At 36.6% G+C, this 23,558-nt stretch overlaps 1 protein-coding gene across 1 annotated transcript in view; it reads right to left on the bottom strand.

Annotated features, from left to right (window-relative positions):
* Nucleotides 1-5,221: 5,221 nt before the first annotated feature.
* Nucleotides 5,222-23,558, bottom strand: part of LOC134663641 (neuroligin-1-like) — a 115,266-nt gene continuing 96,929 nt past the window's right edge. The window contains exons 6-15 of the mRNA XM_063520063.1: nt 19,462-19,650; nt 18,098-18,183; nt 17,743-17,910; nt 13,953-14,073; nt 13,431-13,627; nt 12,702-12,824; nt 12,369-12,514; nt 10,300-10,427; nt 9,978-10,127; nt 5,222-9,892 (exon numbers count right to left, since the gene is read on the bottom strand). Coding sequence (XP_063376133.1) covers nt 8,979-9,892; nt 9,978-10,127; nt 10,300-10,427; nt 12,369-12,514; nt 12,702-12,824; nt 13,431-13,627; nt 13,953-14,073; nt 17,743-17,910; nt 18,098-18,183; nt 19,462-19,650 — 2,222 coding nt within the window. The 3' untranslated portion in view covers nt 5,222-8,978. The remainder of the gene's footprint in view (nt 9,893-9,977; nt 10,128-10,299; nt 10,428-12,368; nt 12,515-12,701; nt 12,825-13,430; nt 13,628-13,952; nt 14,074-17,742; nt 17,911-18,097; nt 18,184-19,461; nt 19,651-23,558) is intronic.

Here is a 23,558-nt window from a genome sequence, read left to right as displayed (position 1 = left end):
CATTGTGGAGCCGGTTAATGAAGAAGAATTTAAAAGTTGGAATAACTAGATAGGCACCAACTAAAGTTATCCGGCGCTCTGGGATGTTCAACGTTTCTTAAAAGATTTTTATAGGAATAAATATTGATAATAAAAATCTAAACTTAAACTACGTAGTAGTAGTAAAATATTTTACTACCTACGTAGTCTATTCCTGAAGATGTGTTTGATCTAAATCTCTTTAACGACTAAAAGAGGGAAAAGTAATAGAGTACAAGAAAACAAAAAGTGTGGGGAGTGCAGAGATGGAGTATTCTGTAGTTGATGTTGCGCCGTATCGTCTCAATGCCGTCTGGAAGTTTTGTAATCCTCTGTCCTCCGCTAAACTTTTCCAATATTGCGAGCATAACAAGCTTACATGCGCATCTAATCCGGGAACAAGCGAGCACCTTTGAGACTACGCAAACTTTTTATAAGGGACACTTATTTATTCATTGCCCGTTAAGTTATTCTCGGCACGACAGAAATTAACTTAATAAATTTTACGCAACGATGAGCCAAACATGTGAAGGTGATGGAAATGATGTCTGAGTTTTGGGTTTTACGTACTTTCCTACAGGTATTTATTATTTATTCATCTTTACTAAGCTTACCTACGGTCGCCGCATTGCCACGTCGAACCGCTATTAACCTTTGCATCAGGAAGAAGGACCTAGTGTAAGGATCCAAACCTCTCTCCCTCATGCGTCTCCCCACTTTTCTGAAAAAGTCCTTGGCCTCAGCACACCAGCACCCGGTGGTTTCTATCGCAAGATGATCTGATTACCACTAATACTCTAAATAGCAGGTGATATGTCTATAGTCCAATTTGCTAAGACAGACAATCTGTTCACATTCTAGTTGATTTCGATTTCTACCAGTCTCGAATTTAATTTGCACTGGTAAAAGAAATAAATAACTGAAGGCCTGGAGTTACTAGGTATACCTTTGCACTTTGCGATCAACTATTATCGGCTGATCACATTCGATTAATGCTATTGGTCTGTTTTCTGACCGCGTCACATTTGGTCACTGCAATTTTCAACACGTCGGAGCTTTGTCGCAACGTAACCGAACGATCTAAATGAATCCTCACACAATGCCACCTGCGGACGTTTTAATTAACTTCTAACGGGTGATTCATTTCGACTAAATCGGCGGACCAGGGGGCGATCCGTTTCGAAAATCGGTGTAAAGCGGCAAAATGTTATTTTCGAAATACAAGCGATAGAAATTGGGAATGTAGTGGTACTGACTACTTGTTTTCAATACTATTAGTAGAATTTAAATACTTAGTAAGTGGAGATGTTAAAGAAAGAACACGAAATCGAAAGATAGAAATTCAAAAACCGCGCCTCCAGGCGCTATTTTAAATAATACTTATTTGTTATTTTTTGTCAAACGTAGTGCTGGTAAGTATACTAGATATGGCTGTACGTACGTACAGGTATTTATTTACATGACTATGTCCAACTCCACATGATTAATAAGTATTCATTTTAAAAGTTTCAGCCTACACCGAAGTGATTATTAATTAGTTTTGAGCCAAAATTTTTTGCACTTCTGAATCATTGACAGAAATAAAACTATACAGGGTGTTACTGACCATCGAGCTTTAAATCCAGGGCTCGATTCTACTCGCTAAACTGAGCTCCTTTAATTATGGCACCAACCCCGAAATCCCGAATTTTTTTTTTTTTGCTTTTTCATACATTTTGGCTGATCAGATGTCGACGTTTTCTATGGAAAAGCAAAAAAATCAAGCCTTGGAATAAAAGCCCGGTGGTCAGACACATACTGTATTACCTACTGTCCTTTCTGGTAACAATTAAATGCCATTTTTTTGCAGATACATATTTAATGTAGATGGATCGAATTAAATCGTATCCGTCTCGTCGTAGGCACTCCTGAAATCGACTATATAAACTTTGAAAAACTTGCTGGCACATGCTGCGGGGGATCATGGCTATCTCATCGTCAATGTTTTGTTTTCATTGGGGTCTTGTCATCAGTTTACCACGGTACACTTGACTCTTCAGACATCCCCACGGAAAAAATCACGAGGTGTACGGTCTGGGCCTAAGTTGAAAATAATCAAGAAAATAACGGTACTGTAAATTCAGTGGAATACGTGAAGATGATGTTGATGTGAGAGTTTTGGTACCACAGTTACATGAATTTGAAGGATATAACAGCAGGCCATAGATGCAACAAGATAGGGCACCATGCCATATCTCGAAAATTAGTTTACTGGCAATCATAAAAATGATTCCCAACAAATTGGTTCCTTGCAAAGGTAACATCGTTCTACCCTCCAAAAAGCTCAAACCTTTCGATTCTTGTCCGTGGGGATATCTAAAGAGTCGAGTGTACCGTACCTTAATAAACTGATGAAAATACCCCAATTAAAACAAAACATTCACGGTGAGGTACCCGCGATCCCCCGACACAAGAGTCAGTGAGTTTTCCAAAGTTCACACAGTCGATTGCAGCCGGCGTATTATGGATGGCTTTATCCACGTGATAAAATAACTGACACCTTTTAACACCGCGGGATAGAAAGTGACGGACACCGTTTTATCACGCTGTGACGTAGACATAGAACGACCATCATATCCCTACAGGAGTGCCAGCGACGAGACGCAGGTTATCTGGATGACGTACTTTGTTAAATAATACCTAAATAACATTAAATTGTTGTTAGGCTAAAAAAATAAAAAGAGACTAACTTTTACTATATGAATATGTATTATTTAATGAATTTATAAAAACTACCCTATAAATATTAAGAGAACTTGGGTATTTAACGGAGTTAGTAGTCTGATATTTAAAACATTAGTTTACTTGTCCATACTGTTTATGATTTAATTGATTTCATTCACCTCTTCAAATCTCGAAATATATCGTATAGGTATAGGTCTTAGAGCATTTAATAACTGGAGTCGCCTCATCAAGCCTAAGAAATCATGTAGAAATAGCAATACATTTTTACGTCCCCTCCCCCGCAATAATCGGCAGACTGTTATGTAGAGAAAAGTATAAGAAAGGTAAAAAATGATACATCGACACGTTAAAAATCTGGCAATTTCATTCAATAATTCAAGTCACGATAAAATTATCTAAGCTGTAGATTCAAATGGAATAATTAAAAAGTTTCACTCGGTAACAAATGGGCTCGTCCGAACTTCCTGAAGTTAATAATTGATCGAGTGGGTACTATGACATTTTGTGTACACATACATTTTAGGACTCCAAATTGAACAATTAAGGAGGGAGTTTAAATCACAATAACCTTTAAATTTAAACGACTACAATTTAGCGCAGGAATACATTATTAATCATGCAGACAAAAAAGTATAATATATTGTCTCAAAAATGGACGGCAAAGTCGACATTGTCGTTTAAAAAAACAATAGGTCGCGAAGTGCGGAGTTTTTACTGACCATAAGGTCAGCAAAAAATTAAAAAGTTAAAAACATTGCAGTCTCAATTTTGGGACTGCAATATTACATACAAATTCCATTATTTGTCGAGTTCCAAACTTTTTAAAAGTTAAAATGGCCATATCAAATGAATGCCTGTAGGCTCATTAAACAGCCAAACAGATTATTAGTACTAATTATTATAATGTTGGTACCGCGACTACAAGTATTTGGCTGTCTCAAATAGGTTGGCTTATTTTCGGCAGAAAAATACCCTTTATTTTAAAATTTAAAAATATAAAGGCGGCAAATTTTTCGTTTCTAAGTACTTTTTCTGTGAAAATATACAGGGTGATCAATCCAAATGGAGATGTCAGTATGGAGAAGTCAGAAACTATGAGAGATAGCGAAATCTGTTGTTAGGAACCATGGCGTCGATTTTAGATTTAATAATAATGACATTCAAACTTTTTTTAAACTCTCATACATAATCGGGAGTCGAACCTTGTCAATATTCTTTATATAATCGCGTATAGGTAGTATTTGTTTGTATAATTGATCCTGAAAGTATAAGGACCAAATTTTCCTATGAAATCTTGTGTAAATATTAGACTGAAATGCCCACAATTTAAAGAATTTACATAAAGTTGTCATTAATATGAATCGGTCATCATTATGAATCATTTATCTGAATAGACCAGTCAATCTTGTCTGCTTCATTATTATGCATTACAAATTGCGTTTATTTAAAATTAGAACGCATTCTTTCAGCGGGCGAGCCAATTAATTTAAAATTTGAAAATAGAACACTTTATTAACTTAAAGGTTGCAATTTATACGTAACATTGTTTACAGAAACTTCGACCAGGTTTGAGTCCGAGATTTAAAAAAATTAATGCTATTATTATTAAATCTAAAATCGAAGCCATGGTTCCTAAGAACAGATTTCGCTATCTCTCATAGTTTCTGACTTCTCCATACTGACCCATTTGGATTGATCACCCTGTATAGGTGAGAATCCTACGTGAGAACGTTGCTTCTGTAAAATATTTCTATCATATTTATATTTCTTGCACCATTTTTTGAGAAAACCTCTATATGTGACTCAATAGGAAGGCTACTTGCTGGCTTCGGATTCAATTACTGAGGTCGTCCATTTAAAACGAATCCTAAGCCTGCAAGTAGCTACTTTCGGGCCTCCACAATAATGTACTATGTACTACTATGTAGTTAGTGATTTAATGACAGGGGTTTTATTATTAAATCGGTAAAAACCGATCTTCGGGATTTTTCTCCTACTTTGACATTCCTTTTCTCCGACTGAAATATTTCGCTAGCCTTTTCTTCTTATCTCCGCAGTTGAACAGCTGCCAAACACCTGCATTCAGTAATAATAAGGACAGTATTACAAAATCTTAAGTTCCGTTACTCTCAATACGTTCAAATTTTCAACCCTATAGTGAAAATTTACTAAAATAATATGAGTTCTGTACGAGATTGATTACACACTTTTATTTGATTTACTACTTTACTACAGGAGTGCAACTTAAGCAGTGCAAATTTTCGTGTTGTGCTAGATACGCCCCTCCCCTTGACCATCGACCATATGTATGAACTGCGCCCCCTCCCCCTGCCCATCAGCTAGCGACGCTTTTGCGTCACAGGCAAAACAACAGTCAAACGCTGGATAGTAATACTGAACCACAGAGCCACGGAGTGAAAATATTAGCCACCAGAAGATTCCATTAGGCTACATGGGTTAATTTTAAATAAAATTGGAATTATACTTCAATTCTTTATTATTCGACACCATATTTTACTTTATGCATTTCGTTTAAAAATGCCAAATTGTAACAAAATGTATACGTTAATTGGTACAATAACAAGGACTGTACCTACTTACGTAGTACTGAAAATAATAACAATATAACAGATATATTAAATATTGAACGTCAACATTTGTGACTAAATATCTGAACAACATATTTTGCTAAATAAGTTTTAACTTTTTACAATCCACTGGAGGTTTTTCGATCAGTACCTATGTTAGCATGAGCAAAATTAACTTTTTAAATTAAAACTGATAGAACATTTTATATGAGTAAAAATTACATCATATTTTAGTAAACCATACGATGAAATCATAAATCAACAATACTCATTTTAAGACAATTCGACACGTAAGTAAATAATAATTAATATTTAATCACCAATGCCAACGCCACGAAACGCTTGGCATTGGCTGATGAAGAACTATTTCATAAATAACATAAACATAACAATAACAAATCACTAAGTATAAATAACAATAATTATTGAATGTAACATGAATAACATGATCCTTCTCTCCATAACAACTCTAGGCTTACGTGTGTAAGCAAGGTAGGTACGAACATTACCGAACAATCAATTCCTATGATTTTGAGAGTTTATTGTTTGATGTATGTTGTAGTTACCCATGGCTAATAGTAGGTACGTGTACCAAGGCAAGAAATAATGGCAGTATTTTTTGTAATGTATTGATTTAATTCAAAAGATTGTACCTCCCTATATATAAAACCAAAATATAAAAAAATGTAAATACGTACATTTCACTTCAAAATAAGTTGATATCGATCGGAACATCTAAATTTTTCAAATTATTTGCAGGTAAGCATCTCATAAATTTATTAAACAATTCAATCAGGTATATGATGCGGTCGTCACGCCTGAAAGATAAACCATATTAGAATTTAAGATTACGTTTAGATGATGTTCGCTTTATATTGTGGTAGAACGTTTTTTTATAACATTTTTTATATGGTTGCCAGTCAGTAAAATCAGTTTTCATTCTGCAATGTCTATAGGTACCAAAAGCTTTTCTACAAGATTACATTTATTTACCTTTCGATAAATAAATTGGTAAATTAATTCAAAGAAAAACAAATTCAGTAGGAGCACGCTGCTTCAAGAATATAAGTAGATATCACACGTGTCAAGAGTTCGAAAAGGTTCAAGTGAAATATATTTAAAGTGGCAGGTAATTTACTAAAAATAACCGCCACGTGAAGTATTGTTACTGCGAATAAGTCTTTTCCAGGAGATCGTACTTAATTTTATATATAGAAAACGATACACGTGTTTGTCATGGACTCGCGAAACTCTTCTGACTTTTATTAACAACTTATAAATCTCTCGCTGTATCCTGAGAGTTGCAGTACAGTGAAACCAGAATATTAACATTTCTCGGCAATCTTCAGTCACGTTTCTATGAAACACAAGTACGAAACATTTTGTCAGGTGCGAATATGAGTGTGACAGCAACGAACAGCCGAGCTGAGTAGTACCTATGAATAGTTTAGTTTTATTCTTTCTACCTACTCGACATTAGTTGCGATGAAAAAATACACACGTCAATTCTCGAAAATTAACTGAGTTGAACAACTTGTAGCGAGTAGTTAAGTTAATTATTCATACAGTATCACTTCTGAACACGATTTAAATAATATCTTAACTAGTTCACATTTTGTCACAATGTGGATACTGACATGTTTTTAATGATTTATTCACTCTCCATTACATTATCATCAATTCCTGTGAAGATAAAATACGGACAAGTACTCACGCACAAAGTTCTTCATTGTTGTTGCTCGAGATAGTTCATACATATGTAGGTATAAGGTAAGCCACATTAGCTACTAATCTACTGCAATATAAACGGCAAATTGTACGGTAAAAAGTATAAGTATTTTTTCAAATTGGCTTGACTTTGATTGCAAAGAAATATAATTATATTGAAATTCAATAGAAAAGGCAAAAATGATAAACGAACCAATTCACTTATGATTTCGCACTTTTATATAGTTTTAGTGCTTATTATGCACTACACGTTATATTAAATTTCAAGTTAATATACAAATATAAACGTTGTCAAAGGGGCAACATTTTCTACACGCCCTTTGAAATATTTAGTGTTTTCATATTTTTGTCCCTTTGTCCGATTCAATAGTTTTTGACATTGATTTATATTAGTGGAATCAAAATATTTATATTAATTGGACAACATTGGACGATAGGTACCTATAACTAGACTCCTAGGAAGATCGCGGTAGGTGGGTAGATCCTCTAGGTAATAGATTCATGCAACTTTGAGAATCAATGTTTCATATGATTATACGGATTATTATTGTGTATCAGAAATAATTTCATTCAAAAGAGAAGTCTAATTATTATTTAATTTTAGAGTATAATAATTAAACAAGGTCGTAAAAAAACAAATACATGACACCTGCGGTAAATAGGGGCCTATGATCTCGGAGTAATTAACAATGGAGACGCCATGTCTAAAATTTTCGGTACAAAATAGTCTGCCGTTTTTTGCGGGGGAGGGGCACATCAAATGTATAGGTACGTCATGTCAGATAAACGTCAGTCCATACATATGGTTGACATGTGGTTGACCATTGGCCGCCTATTTTCGACAGAGGGGAACGCCTGTTAATGGCGGCTCCATTGTTAATTACTCCGAGCCTATGATAGTTGATAGTTTAGTGTATTAATAATACTAGGTATCTAGAGTGAGACCAGCGAATCACATACATATAATTATGGAACTTAATTAATCCATCAGGACTCCGGCATTCAACAGGTTACCAATCTTGCTATGGATCAATGATGTACCTATGTCAATCAATTACATTTGGAATTATTATGATACAACTACTCTCGTTAGGCATTATCGTCTTGTATATTTAAATATTAACAGAGTGGGGTGTTTTACCCTAAAAGAATGGTCTTTTACCCTGTTTACCTTGAAGTAATTGTTTGGTTTAAATAAGATGAACAGACCTCGCGTCAACAAATGATTTAGTTAACTTGATTAGCGCTTTTGAGTACTTACCCGTTTGTCATTTTGATTTACAATTGTTACTTACATATCAAAAACTACTCAAAGTAATAGTCACTTAAAGTAACTTTACAAAAAAATTACAACATTCAAAGTTATACTATTCTTACTACCCGAAATACTTCTTGTATCCATATATACAATTGTAAGTAGTTTAGATCACTTCATTACTAAGTTATTGTTATATTCACATGTAAATTTTATAACTTTACATACAAATACGTTCACAAGAACCTACAATTCCTTCATTCTATATATAAAGGGTAGAAATAATGTAACAGTCATAGTGTAGTAACAGTCAAATTATACATTTTTAGCTTGAATTTTTGTAACTAAGTACTGTGACTAACTACACAGACTGTTAACCTATTCCCACACCTTCTATACGATAGCAAGTAGAGCGGAAGAGAGAAGAAATATTACTTACATATTTACAGCCGAAGATTCACATAAGGCAGAGAAAAATACATATATTCCTCTAACTCCATTTCGCTGTACGCACATTTATTATTTATCTAATATACTGTATCAATATATACAATATTTATTTACTTTGTCACATTTCAGTACTCTAATATACACGTGAAGTGGTCGTGAGCTCGTTATAATTTAGTCCTTTTATTAACAACAATCTCAGCGGCATCAAGAAACCCTCATACTGATATCTCTTGAATCTGTACTCTCTTCTTCATGATGCCGGGCGGCGCGGGAGTCGTGGCGGCTGGCGGCACGCGCAGGATGCCCGAGCCGCTCGCACCGCCTGAGTCCGACTCGGGGTTGGACTCGCATGCCCCTTCCGACGGGTCGGGTACTGGACCGAACTTCACTTGTGTAGAACTATCAACTACCCTAGGTTCAAAAGTACTAGTTCTACCTATAAGATCTTGTCTTCCATCCACTTTTTGAATATCAGGTTTCTGTGTGATGTCTACACCGATACACACTACACTACCGGCTTCAATCGCGCTCCCCACACTCACATCCGGTAACGACCGACGCGCCGCCCTATGTTTCTCGTCGTAGCAACTGTATTCACCAAACGTAGGCTCACCGCAATCTGATAACGTCCGCAGGTCAAACTTAGACCCAGTAGCCCGTGGCACGTGAGCAGATTTACACTCGAAACCGAAACCCTTCCCATCAAACGCTCGCACTTCATAGTCGAGTTTTCCATCATAATTGTCGGAAGATGATGAGCTTCCCGCTTCAGCCAAATCATCTTTCGATCGCCGGGGACGCGTACCTCTCTGGTGATAAATGCCAGCGAATATAAGGACGTTAAGAAGTAAAAGGAAACACCCGACTGCAATTGTGACAGTCAGAGCGGCAGTATAAGACTGATAATGAGAAGAAGCGAGTCGCCGCAACAGAGCGTCGTCAGTTTGGACGGGTGTCGTCGTGACATTAGGGGGGCACTCCGTGGAGGGTGCAGGTGGGAGGACGGAGGGCCGTGGAGGCACCGTGCGCGGCGATGCTGTGCTGCGGCCGCCGTCGCCACGTCCAGCTCCATCGAGATTCACGACATGCGGCACATGTGTTCGAGACAGAGACTGCACTCTTACAGCGCCTACAAAAAAAATTAATATGATGATGTTTACATATTTCGTTCTTATGTAAAAAGGCACAGTAAATTACTTATCAAGTGGACTTACCTTCGTAATAATTAGGATCTTCTTGAAAATGATGGTGCCGCATGGCGGCATCCGGCATGTCGGGCCCGGGGCGGTGCAGTTGCGGGATGAGGGACAGCCAGAGCGACATCTTGTGGCCCCGGTAATGGCTGCGCATTTCAGGCTTACTACCTGTACCGCAAAACGAAAGCTAATTGAAATAAATGAGCACAACGGACGCGTGGTAGCAATTATACTGTTTGGGGCCCAAAAGTTTGTTAAAAGCGTAAAGTTGTTCTTTTGATATTATAATAGGTAGAATCGAATATAATATATGTATTTATAATACAAGACAGTTACGCACTGATCTCCAGGTAGAGCTGGTTGATGGAGTCATAAGTGTCCCAGTAAGGCGTCTGGTTGGGGCCAAGTCTTGGTGCCTCGCCCAACAGTGGGCTTGGTGGCGGCGTCGCAGTCGGGTCGTTCGGATTACTACCGAAAAATGTTTATTTAAATTATAAAATGAATTTCATTTTAACACATCAATGTAAACATAATGTATTATTTTCATTTTATTCGACAAATAATTTATTGTTCTCCCTTTAATGACATATAAAACGAAATAAGTGTACTTAAAACTTTCTAAGCTCAAACAACATAAACAACACTCCCTTTAATGATGCTTCCATAATTTTGAGTGCGATTATTATACGCATCTTCTTAATTAAAGTCATATACGGTGTCATTTCATGCTATTTGGCTTCGAGCAACACGGAAGGGAGGCGGCATTCGCACTATTTCCCCTCTGCCGAGGTACAAGATTAGCGCGTCAATTTAATCTAGCGCGGGTAATAAAACTAGTTGCACTTGGATTTTTCACTAGACCGAGTCCAGACGCGCGCGTGAACACTGCTGCACAAAAATGCCTGTTTGCTCGGTTTTTTGTTATAAAAAGAGGTCGGGGACATCGAATTTACGAAAAGAAAGAGTTACATTTCACATGTAATATTTTTTTTTTTACATATCATACGTTAAATTACATTTAAATACAATTATTATATTTTAGTCTCAAGTAATTGTTGGATTTATCGATTTTGCTCGCTCAGTACAAATTGCGGATCGGTCGAGCGACAAATCCGACTTCTCATCTCTCAGAATACAATGACATACTTCAACGAAAATGTGTTAGTGTGCGTGTCACACTAGTCACTCGTCCGTACACAAAAAGAGATCGAGGTTTGCAAGATTTGTCTTTGACGTGTGTCATTTTCTATGTATTTGTGTCGTCATTACAGATTGGATTTTGTATGTAAGTGTGTGCGAAATGCGACTGTGTGCACCTTTCCCCCCGCGAAAAATGGCAGAAAGATTTGTACGGCGAGATATCGCTTGGGCCCCTCCCTTCCGACATGTCGGAAGCCGGTGTTGCTCGAAGCTATTTGGGTTTCATAAAATTTAGAACTGTCAAAATGAAAATGAATTAATGAATCAGGTGTGGAAAAACTATGGTTTTGTTTATTTTTTAGTTTTACACATGTTTTTACGCACATTAATGACATTTGAAATAAGGCACCTTTATAGTAAGCATCTGTCACATCATATCGGATGCTTAAAAATATGCCAAAGGTTGTCTGGAAGAGATCGCTCTAACGCGATAAGACCGCAATTGTCTCTATTTATGTTACTCTACTTTTATTGTAAGCTACGTGAGGTGTGCAATAAAGAGTATTGTATTGTAATATTTGAACAAAAAACTAAAAACTGTTTATAACTAGGTCAGATGCATCTTTCTTACTACTTACTACATAATTCTTAAAACTGTTTTATCGGATTGGAAAAAATCCTTAACGAATATTTTAGACATTTGCCAAGAATTAATATCTACCTATAACATAATTACATCAAATTTTGCGTACTAAGGGAACATAGAACAACAGCACGTAATTAAAATAATTGTTTGTTAGTGTATAAACATAAACCGCGCGAACTCTCAGTTTACGCGGTGGTGCTCTCTCGGATTACCGCAGCGTAACTTGAAGTCAACTGCAAAGGGGCTGGTACGTCTAATTCTATTTCATACGTGATAGGAAACTTGATGATTTCTTTAAATCTTCACAGCGGGTTAGTAAAATATGTGCTTAATGCACGTTTATTACTCCTTATTATGTAATAGTTATTAATAATATGTTATGAACTTGGTTGGCTAAATCGACACTAACATGATATCAATGTATACATATACAATTTAATGTTATTGTATTACAATAACATTAAATTTTTATAGGTTGCGTTATATTTTTCAAAAACATTTTTATTAATACTTCGAGATGCCATCCACCTCCTGTGCTTTAAAACAATCAAGATAAATTCAGTATATACGCAGGGAGGCTTACGCGTTTAGATGGATGCGTATGCATGCTATTGAGGACTTACCCGTATTTAACGAAGTTTGTGATGTAGTGCATGCATAAACGTGAAACTCGCTGTTCCTGTTGTGTGTAGTTCTGTGCGTGATGAGCCAAGGACAGTGGAACACCCAAGTAGTAAGGCAGTTCCTCGCCGTGCACAGAACCAGGGCGCTACGAAATAACACATTACAATTTACACATTTGATTTTGTTGGTTTATTATCTATTCTACTTATAGTTACGCACATCTGATACTTGAATATAAAAAATAAAGCTTTTAAAATAAGAAATATATAAATTTCTGTAGGTATTTGTTGTCAGTTAATAAAAAGTCAACTAATTCCAAGAGTAAAGCGTACCTGCGGATAATCCTTGTCGGGCGAGAGGTGGTGAAAGTGCGAAAAATAAGTGGTTCCACCGCGGAGAGCGTGCAGGTACCCTAACCTGATAAGTGGGGCCGCCGTTCGCCCGTCGCTAAGCACCTAATGGAAGCGCAAAATGGAATTATACAACGTGTACCACAGACTACTAACTGAAACGTAACTAGCAAAGTTAAATTAAAGTCATGATAAAATGTTTGCGTAATTCTAAGTACCTACGACCAAGCGGCCTAATTGTTGCAACAGAGCCGACGCTAATTTCTTACCCGAAGATGCAAGTCTTTTCTAATAAAGCCTTTCACCGCGCCCATCTTGTATTCAGTGTGCGCGAGCGTCATTAACTTCCTTTGTAGGACGCGGGAACGCTCGGTGAGTTGCGAAAACCACTTGAAGCTTAATTGAGATCGTCTGCGATACCGCCGGCTCGGGGGGCTCGAGAATAGACGACTCAGCCTGTCAGTTATCAACTTGGAGCCCACTATCGATATCGTGCTCACATAGGATCCATAAATATACGCAACATCGTTATCTTGCAGAAAATATAGTATCAATAATTAATAGCAATACTCCCTAATATTCTGGAGCAACCCGGAAGCGTATCCCCAAATAGAAGCGTACATAGTTTAGCAGTGTCATCACGCGTCTTTTCTATTAGAAGTAGTTGAAAGTTTATCTTTGGAAGGCGTAAGAAAAAAGTTGAGCACGTACCTCAAGCGTAGCGTCGCGGACGCTGAGGGGGTTTTGCAAAGGTTTATCCCAATCCGTGTACTCGTTCTTCAGGGTGGAATATATTTCGTTAAGGTGGTAGTAGTAGGCGTTCCTAACGAATGTGCGCAGAATGCGGTCCCGGCGGCTTTCGTTGAAACCGAACTCCAAGTCTTGAGCGTTGAATTCCAGGTAAGATTCTGCAAGGAATGGCATGTCATTTTGCATATTTATGATCCAGACCCAAGGAATCTATTAGTAAAGTAGAACAGACTTTTAATAGCTCTACCGACCTAAGAGAAAGATAAAATAATTGCTAGAATACTTTAACAATGCCTTTAATGGAAAAAACGTTTGATTGTCGTAAGAGCTCAGAATGATCTGATGTACCTATAATGTTTGAATTTTCCTTGCGCTTTATGGAAATGTATATTATGTACGTATTTATATTTGATGTGAAGATAAATTGATGTGCATCCAAACATTACCTAACATATTATAAATAAAGAATTATTTAAAAATTACCAGTAGTGGTGAGGCCGAACAATAGTTCCCTATGTGAAAAGTCGGCGAGCTCGTGGCCAGCCGCGGACGCCACCGCGGCAGCGCCGGCGCCGAGCCGTGTGCTGTCGGTGGGCGGAGGGGCCTGGGATTGGGAAACAAATTATTATATTTACTGACTCGCTTTTTATTTGTATCTTTATTACTGAATTATCTAGTAATATACAGAATCTTTTTTTACTGTAGGTATGTAGGTATTTAAAAATTAAATACTTCTAAGATAAATAATCTTTAAAACATGGTTAGTTCAGAAATCTACTACAAGGTTTAAGAAGCTATAAAATATTAAAATGGCGAATAAAGTTTAGTCGCAGCATATGTTAAGGTTCTGCGCACGAAACTCCACGAAAAGTAAAAGTAAAAAAAAAGTAAAAAATATTTTTATTGCACAGAAAGAATACAGTGGTAACATAACAACACGAGTTACTGATAAGAGTTGTGCATAACCAACTTGACATTCAGAGATTCCAGGAGTCCCCGCACTAGGCTAGGCCTGTATCGCGGGAGACCAGGGCCCAGTTTTATAAAGTTACAAGTTACAGGTTACAAGAGTACAGGCTACAGGCACCTGTAATGCACTGTGAACGGCTACAGGTGTTTTATAAATACACATAAATAATTACAGTTGTAAAGAACCACGGTCAATCTCGATTACATGTGAAATCTACAGGTGTGAAGGACATCACTATTTTAAAAAAAACGTGTGTCATAGATACTCGGTTCTCTACTAAATTATGTGTTTTTGTTTGCTGTAAAATATTAATTACTGGAAAAATGGCCAGAAATGAAGGAAAAATCGAGTGGTTGAGAGCGGCGTTCCATGCCAAGGATATACTTTTTGGGCCGTTTTCAGATTCAGATTAAGTTAGATTTAATGAAATATTTACGTAATAAGTAAATAACATGTAAATAAGTAGGTACTCTTTCACATTCTTACATCAAAATGTATCGTTTCGGTAGCGGCTCAAAGATAAATACGGTGTGTATCGAAAATTATGAATAGTAGTACACTTTACCATAATGTGAATGCACTATACTTATATAAAGAGACGAATGCTAATAAATCAACGACAAATATCGGCAATAATCTCTTTCCATTTCCTAGTATAGTAGATAAAATAAAACGAATCGTCAATAAAATCAATATCAAACATATTGTCACTTTATTTCCTATTTACTCGGAGTAATTAACAATGGAGCCGCCATTAACAGGCGTTCCCCTCTGTCGAAAATAGGCGGCCAATGGTCAACCTCATGTCAACCATATGTATGGACTGACGTTTATCTGACATGACGTACCTATACATTTGATGTGCCCCTCCCCCGCAAAAAACGGCAGACTATTTTGTATCGAAAATTTTAGACATGGCGTCTCCGTTGGTTATATCCTCCAAGCCTATTTACTATATATTTCAGATACATTAACAAAAACTGATAAGGTCAGTGCATGGAAAAGTATGCATGCCCTGGCACAATCGTTGGCGTTGGTGCTTAACAATAAAGAGTAAAGTTTAAAATCTCTCAGAAAACGAGTCTACAAGTAACTGCTGTTGTGCTGTTACAGGACTCAAGACGTATGTAAGTTTTTGTTACAAGTGTACCAATCTACACTTGTAATTTACAATTTTTTTATAAAACGCCTGTTCGATTATGAGTTTAAAACTATAAAACTCCCGTATTTTCGTCTATGGTTGAGCTACAGGCACTTGTACCTGTAACCTGTAAAATTGTAACACAGTACTTTTATAAAACGCAAATTGTAAAAAACGGAGCAAGTGTTGCCAGTAAACGCCTGTAAACTTGTAACTTGTAACTTTATAAAACTGGGCCCAGATGTACATTGTATGTTATGCAAGTCAACTTAAGATAAGTAAAATAATTTTAATTATAACATTTTTAAAACTATGTAATCTGTTATAACATTACTATTAATTTTTGTTTCTAGGTTCAACTTTAGTATCAGTTAATAATATCTTAGTCTAATCAGTTATTTTTATACCTATATCTATTAAAGTCTTGAGTTAAACAATTTTTAGAGTTATCAAATTTTAATCTAGTTTAGTTAGTTTTATATTTAAAGTGAAGTTGAAGTTGTAGAAGTCTGCTGTAATAATCCAGATTAGTTCAGAACTCAACTGTTTTGTGAGACACGATTAGTTTAATCTCTTTGGGCTTTTCGTCCGAACAAATTTCAAACAGATTTGTAACTACTTAAGTAAGTACTAGACGTAATATGATTGCTTATTTATTTTGATCTCTTCAATACCTACAGGAGATCTGTCGACGATTCTTGGTACAGCTTAATAAAGTTTTGATTAACTTTTTTACATAATTAGAAAACGAATCAGGTGTCAACAACACACTAGTGAAATCTTGTGTACAGAAGCGTGCGAAATGCTGCCAGCCAGATTGCTCGAATCTAGGTATCATTGCATTACAGGCAAGTGAAGCAACGTTGCCACATCGGAGATGTCCGATCAATTAATGTAATTGAACTGCGGCGCATCTAACTACAGACTGGCCTATATAACGCCGACTTAGATAAGTGCCGAGTATATGTATATATATAGACTTGCTAGGGTAACATAACCGCCCTAGGCAAAATGGTCTTATAATCGAAACAAAGCCCTGACACGACAAGGTTAAATTTGGGTTACATGCTTTTGTGATTGAGTTGGAGCTGCAGTGCATTTGGCCCGATGAGCTTCAATCTCCGGAGGTTTATGCTCTGAAGTTATGAATATTCAGTTAAATTTTAATGGTTTAAATTTACAATTTAATTGTAGAAGGATTTAAATGGTAGAAAATATGAGAGACGAAACCTTTAGAAGTAATTTAATGGATTATCGTACATATTAAAAGATCGTTGTTGTTCTATAATATACTTAACAGTCCATGTTTTCTTTTAAGGCGATTTGCATTTTCTGGAGCGTTATCACATTCACGCCTTTCCAGTCCTCGACTTTTATAAATCGTTCAGGGTTCAGAAACCGTTCCAAATATTTACTTTTAACATACGAACGCAGCTTTGACGAATGCGAAGACTATATGAGTGATGGTGTGTCATAATAGAGCTATAATTTGAGTGTAAAATTACTTTGGAAAGCTCTTTTATACCGATAAATAAGTACTTTATATTCTATTACCAATTGATAATAAGTACACAAAATAAAACTGCATGAAAATATTAGAAATAAATTTAATATATCCTTTCCCTATGTTCAATATACCTACAAGAAGATATTGTTGATGGATATTAATCTGTGAATATATGAAAGAATAACTAAGTTATCATGAAACAAATTTGGTCCAAATGGAAACTTTATTTTTTGAAGTGTTGGATCTATTTTGTGCAACAACGAATTTAATTTAGGTAGGTACATACCTATAATATGCACTCTAAATTATAATGTCAGAATATTTATATGAATCCGTTTTATTGATTACCTAATGAATTTCAATTGCCTACTTTAAATCGTTTACTGACTGTAACTGATTGGTGACGTGGTGGTGGTGGTGACTGATGGTGACTGTAGTTATTTTAAAGCAAATCCAGAGCTAAGCTGCTGTGTAATAAATAAATTGAGGGGGTCCCGTGTTCGCGATATTTTCACTTTTTGTGATGAAATGAATAGCGGTGGCATTAAGCGTCAGTATGTAGATATCGTGACGTACATAACGTACATTAATCGATTATTAATGTAAACGTCTCAAATATATTATTGGATCTGATTTTTGTAAATAATAAACTTACGGAAGACGGATTGACTATAACAGTGCCGTCGACGAAGGGCGCGAAGCCGGGAAGGAAGCGCGGCGGGTCGAGCCGGACGGCTAGCAGCTCGGCCAGCGGCTTGTTACGAAGGCACGGCGCCAGGTCGTCTTCCTGCAGGTCGCCGTGGCAACCCGTCTGCTCTGCTACCTAAAAACCATCTCATTTAATAGGTAGGTACTTTTATTCCGAAAACGATCGCTAGGATCAGCACCTAAGAATAAAAAAGAAGGTACTCGTATCAGCCGGCATGAATAATACTCGGCGACAAATATGTAATAGGTAGTGTTCTATAGCTAGGGGCGACATTTGCAGATCCACAATCCTAATGGGTTACCTTTCTTTTTATCGTAAGTGGCTCTCTTTGCAATGCCCATGAGCTGAGACCCGACCCGCTTAACAAGATGACACGCTTCAGTAGCTCTGAAACAAAAAAAAAGCCTAATTTAATTTTGTTATTTCGAACACAAGAATCGGCAAGATAATGAAATCTGTCCTCAAGGAAAAACATTTGTTTGCTTCCTTCCCCTTTATTATTTCAAAGCTTGTTTTTTTTGTATTTTTAAGTTGATGGGCTAAGTTCTGGTCGACCGACCTTACTTTTAATTACGTTTGAGAAAGCTCTTGTGCGTGCCTTCAGCGGCTAGCCCCTTTAATCGCATTAAGTTACGGAGGATATAAACGGGATGTAGGTGCGCTGCGCGAAATAATGAAATCTCCACAGGGCTTACCCTCGGTGAACGAGTAAACATCAGCTAATTGTATTATATACAGATGAGGGAAACGTTACTCCATAAGAGTTAAACAAATATTGTAACAGATCAGATACCTATAAAAATATTATATTCTGTATTCATTAAATATAACATCTAAGTAGATAAATTTTTAAATATTTTGTTTGTTACATGTAAAAAAGTAGGTATTACAGATTGTAAAGCATCATATTTGGGTTTTGATTTTTATTTTTGCTATATTTTTATAATACATCTTTTAATCAATTATGGTCGAAACACAAAGCAAAAATTAGTTACTTTTGTTTTAATTAGAGCTTGTGTCATAACGGCAATATACACTGTGAAATATGACGTTGACAATCGGCGCGATTCGGGAAATGAATTAGAGATTCATTAGATATCAAATAGTAAAGATATTTGACGTTTCACCGCAAAAGGTACCATTGCCCCGGCTGAATATTGGAGCTGCGTTGATAATAGCGTAAGCGCCAGCCGCCATAACGTACCTTTTTCCGTGGAACGTTACATATCTTTACTATTTAATATCTAGTGAATCTCTAATTCATTTCCCTGAATCGCGCCGAATGTATCCACCTAAATTCTCATACAAAGAGCATCGCGTCTTTGAGTGACTGAGTTTCACTCTCACCCTTACCTCTAGGTATTATTCTAAGCGCTTCAATGTATTCACCCACTTCACACCCGTCGTCCGTTCCGACACTATAGCTCCCTCATGCGTATGCTAACGAAAGATAGTATAAGAAAAGTCTGCAGCGATTTTAATAGCCCACGCAGTGCATATGTTATTTGTACGTCACAATTTCATAAAAGTTTGACGTTTAAAATAACACTTGCACTGCATGGGCTATCAAAATCGCTACAGACTTTTCTTATACCTACCTAGGAAGCGATATACCTTCGCGCGCGGGTATATCGCTCCCATGCTAATATTAAGTTCCTTCCTTACCTCGAGCCACAGGCGAGACTGCGAGGAAGTTGGCGAGCGCCGCACCCGTCCCGTGGCCCATGAGGGTCACTCGCTCCGGGTCTCCACCGAACGCGGGTAGGTTCTCGCGCAACCAATGCAGGCCCGCTACTAGATCCATCAGTCCGAAGTTACCCTGCGCCGACCCCTTAGCACCAGTCTTTAAAAAACCTGATAACAACAATTTATATACATGGTAATCGTAGTGATTATATCTTTGATGGTTATATACATATGTAGTTCTTAAGGCCCCGTGGGTTCAGGTTCTGCTGTCACTCCCACTAAGCGTGAGCGAGATGGATGGGTATGCCATGTATCTATGTGTAGGTATCGCGATATTTTTTTTTCTGTAAGTATTGACAAAAAACTAATCGATGACGATGAATACGATCAAAAATAAAATTGCGCATTTTTAGAAGCAATTTTCGTATTTGTAGCTTACCTACGTGCAAAAATTTTTGGGTTACAAAGGTCATTGGGCGTTTTTGACCCACTTTATGAATTTTCGCGTACAGAGACCAAACTAGTTTTAAAATAGAGAATTTAATTTCACTTTTCTAAATATGTATTTTTTTTTATGTATTACCCGGCAGAAAAAAGTTATTCAACAGTACGAGATAGTGTTAGGTATTAATGTTTTTACTTTCAGCATTGTGCAAAAGTGTGGTTCATGCAGCATGATAAATGTTTTATAGCACAATGGCAAATGAAATGTTGTCAATTGCGGCTGTTGCCGGCGTGGTCTCCTCTGCAGTTTTTTGCAGGTGGCCTTCTGATCTAGAGGTCGCGTGCACTGGCTGGCCCAGTGTGGTTCGACGCAGAGCGAACGCAGGCGAGCTGTCTGTGACATCCATGTGATGAGTGCCGGAAGCCCTGGCAGCGGTGACATTGCGCGGGCCCCTTCTTTCCGCGCCATGCTTCCACCTTGACACCCCTCATGTGGAGAAGCTCCGACATCCCGTATTAGATGCCCATGTGCAGCCCGGACGGCCCCCTCTTGCGTCTATCCGTTTGGCGTGTTTGGGGTGGCCCAGCTTCTCCAGGGGTTTCTTGATATCTTTAATCGGTGTGAAGGAGGGAAGACCCCGCCTCCGCCTCGGAGCGGAGCTCGAAGAGTATCCCAGCCTCCAGCGGTGTGGTGAATGGTGACTCCCTCTTTATTTCGCGCCTGCTGCCTTTTTAGACGAATTTGACAATTGATTTTGATCAAGCAGAATAAAAATATTGTTTTTTAGAACTGGATTTTATTTTTGTTCCTCCTGATATTAAACAATATTACATCAGCAATGCAATATAACAGCAGCTATTCAAAGTATTTTTGAAATAATTCCAATAGTTCTGATTTAATTCATTGCAAAAATGCTAAAATGATAAGTAATTATTTTTGTTTTTTTCTCAATTCTCCCATGGCTTGCAAGAATGCGACTCATACCACTGTGTAGCAGATACATTTACCTACATACCTAGCCCTATTTCGTTTGTGTACGCCGTGGGTCATATGTCCGAACAAAATGCCCAATGACCTTTTTAAGGTGTATTCTTAAGTCTTATGTTCTGCAATCTTGAGTCGTTTTTCTGGTAACTTTATCGATTCTAAACCTGGTTTCTAAGCTTTTGCTCTATATTTCGTGATCGATAGAACATAGGTGTAAGACCAAGTTTAGAATCGATAAAGTTACCCAGAAAAACGACTCAAGATTGCAGAACACAGTTAAAAGTCAGTGTCATGCAAAGAGATGTAAACATATTTAGCGTCTATAGCAATATAAAGTAACTCTTTATATTTAAGTTAAATAGAGTAACATGTTTATTGTGCATATTACAATTTACCGTCCCTATTAATACAGTAAGATACTACTAACAGCATATAACTTTACATGCTATTTTCTATGAGCAGACCTATTTCCATCCAATAAATATATATTTTCCCTCATCTCATGCATGTTAACTCATGCGAGCAGACAAAGACAATCCAGATCCATTCACACGATCACATTATTATGACTTGTATTACAAAAATCGCTATTTTCGATTGTCAACGCATTCAAAGGCTGTATTCTTCCATCCAAGCTACACCAATTCAGTAGCTTCAATTTTAATATCAAAAACAGAGTATTGATATACCAAATTGTTTTTTGTATATTAAAATATTATACGTCAGGAAAATATACTTCGATATGACTTTTGATCTAAGTGATGAAACTTACTTAAGCTGGTAACGTCTTATTTAGTCTAAATAGATATCTGTCAATAAACAGCTTACCTAGTTATCTACTCGTTTTATTGGGACTTACAAAAAGTTGACAAAAAAACCTTTGTATTAAGGATTTCAATGCCGTTGAAAGTCATTCATTAGTTAAAGATAAGGGTTTTGTAGCTCCAGCGTTGATAAAATAAATAATGCCTCGAAAAACATTTTCCACGGTAGAAGACTAGCTTTCAGAGTATCATTTTAAAATCACACCGCAGACTAAGGATAATGGAATGAGATAAAGCGACCAACCGACCACGTTGTAAGTAAATACAAATCGGAACCTTGAAATTCTCTCATTCATTTATTCGGACTCCAAAGATCATGTTATTAAATAATTATTGCTTGTAGATGAAAACTTTTTTTATTCTTTAATTAATGTTACTTATAGGTACCTATACAATATATTTAAGTAAGAATGTACTTAGAGGAAATAAAGTACGCTTTCAAAGGTTTAATATTACTCACAGGGGTCGTACAAAAAGTGCGGATGACGTCAAACCACTTATAGGATGATTTCAAATAGTATTTTTGATTTTCATAAACAATTATCACTTATCATTTATCAACCTCTTTATTAAACGATATCGCCACTTGAAATGAGTAAGTACGTTTTTGACTGACACATTGTCTATCAGATGAACAATAAATTGACTTCGTTATTGTTTAGCTATTGTATCTTCACGATTATATTTAGCTAAAATTTATACATATTTACTAATGTATAAGAAAACGCTCTAAAATGTCATCTTTACTCGAATATTGTGGCAATTTTCCGTTTTTGGAGGTACGTGACAAACACGTATACTGCTCTTGCTGTAATTAAGATATACCAACGAAGGTAAGCAATATTAAAAGACATTTACATATTCGTGAAATTTATTTTATTCACTACATCACCCTACCACCTGTATTATTAATTCCATGGATTTATTTGCGATTATTTTGTTACTTCATTAATACTACTTTGTTACTACATGTCACGCGGAAGTTTAAATACAAACTCAAACATCATCCTGTGTGCAAGATTACGTCATTTTTACGTCATCCGCACTTTTTGTCCGACCCCAGTGAGTAATTATTAGTAACCCTGATTGTCAACCGTCAACTTTTGACAATCAGAGTTACCATATTCAGTGGAGTTCAATAGAAAAGACAACGTTAACAAACCATTTTAACTTTATTTCTTCGTAATCTCGCACTTTTTTTGGACAGCTATTATTTTATCAACATCACTTAAACCTATTATTTAAATAAATTACTAGTAAAAACATATACATATTTTAATAATTAACGTTTCAATGAAAAGAACCATCGTAAAACTACCTATTAAGTACCTACGTCAAATGCTAACCAAATAATGATGTCATATTTGTTTTAAACATTATTTGCAGGATAATGCTTTTAGCTCTTAATTTAAAAGCAAGGATTTTGTTTTAGACTATACAGCTCTTCTACTAATAATAACTCTTTGGTATAATCAATAGGTAAGCGTACATTATTTATTAGAATTCTTTTTTATATGAAAAATACTTAAAATGGCAAAATAAACAATCAATTGAAAATTTGAAACAAAACACAAACAAGAACTGCCGGCCTAGCCAAGGTTACAATCGCTATCGCTTCGACAACGAAAAGCATAATGTCTCTTTATCACTCTTCCGTATTAGTGTGACAGTGACAGTTGCGTTTCGATCGCTACGGAGCGTAAGCGATTGGCATCTTGGCTACACGGCCTGTTGCGTCATTTTTTATCCAAACGCATTCAATTGTCCGATTCTCATGCCACAAATTCCAATTTCAAAGGTTTTCTAAAATAACTTTTCTA

Source organism: Cydia fagiglandana, chromosome 4 (assembly GCF_963556715.1).
Source record: "Cydia fagiglandana chromosome 4, ilCydFagi1.1, whole genome shotgun sequence".
Taxonomy (NCBI): Eukaryota; Metazoa; Arthropoda; class Insecta; order Lepidoptera; family Tortricidae; genus Cydia; species Cydia fagiglandana.
This window is presented reverse-complemented; position numbering and strand designations above follow the sequence as displayed.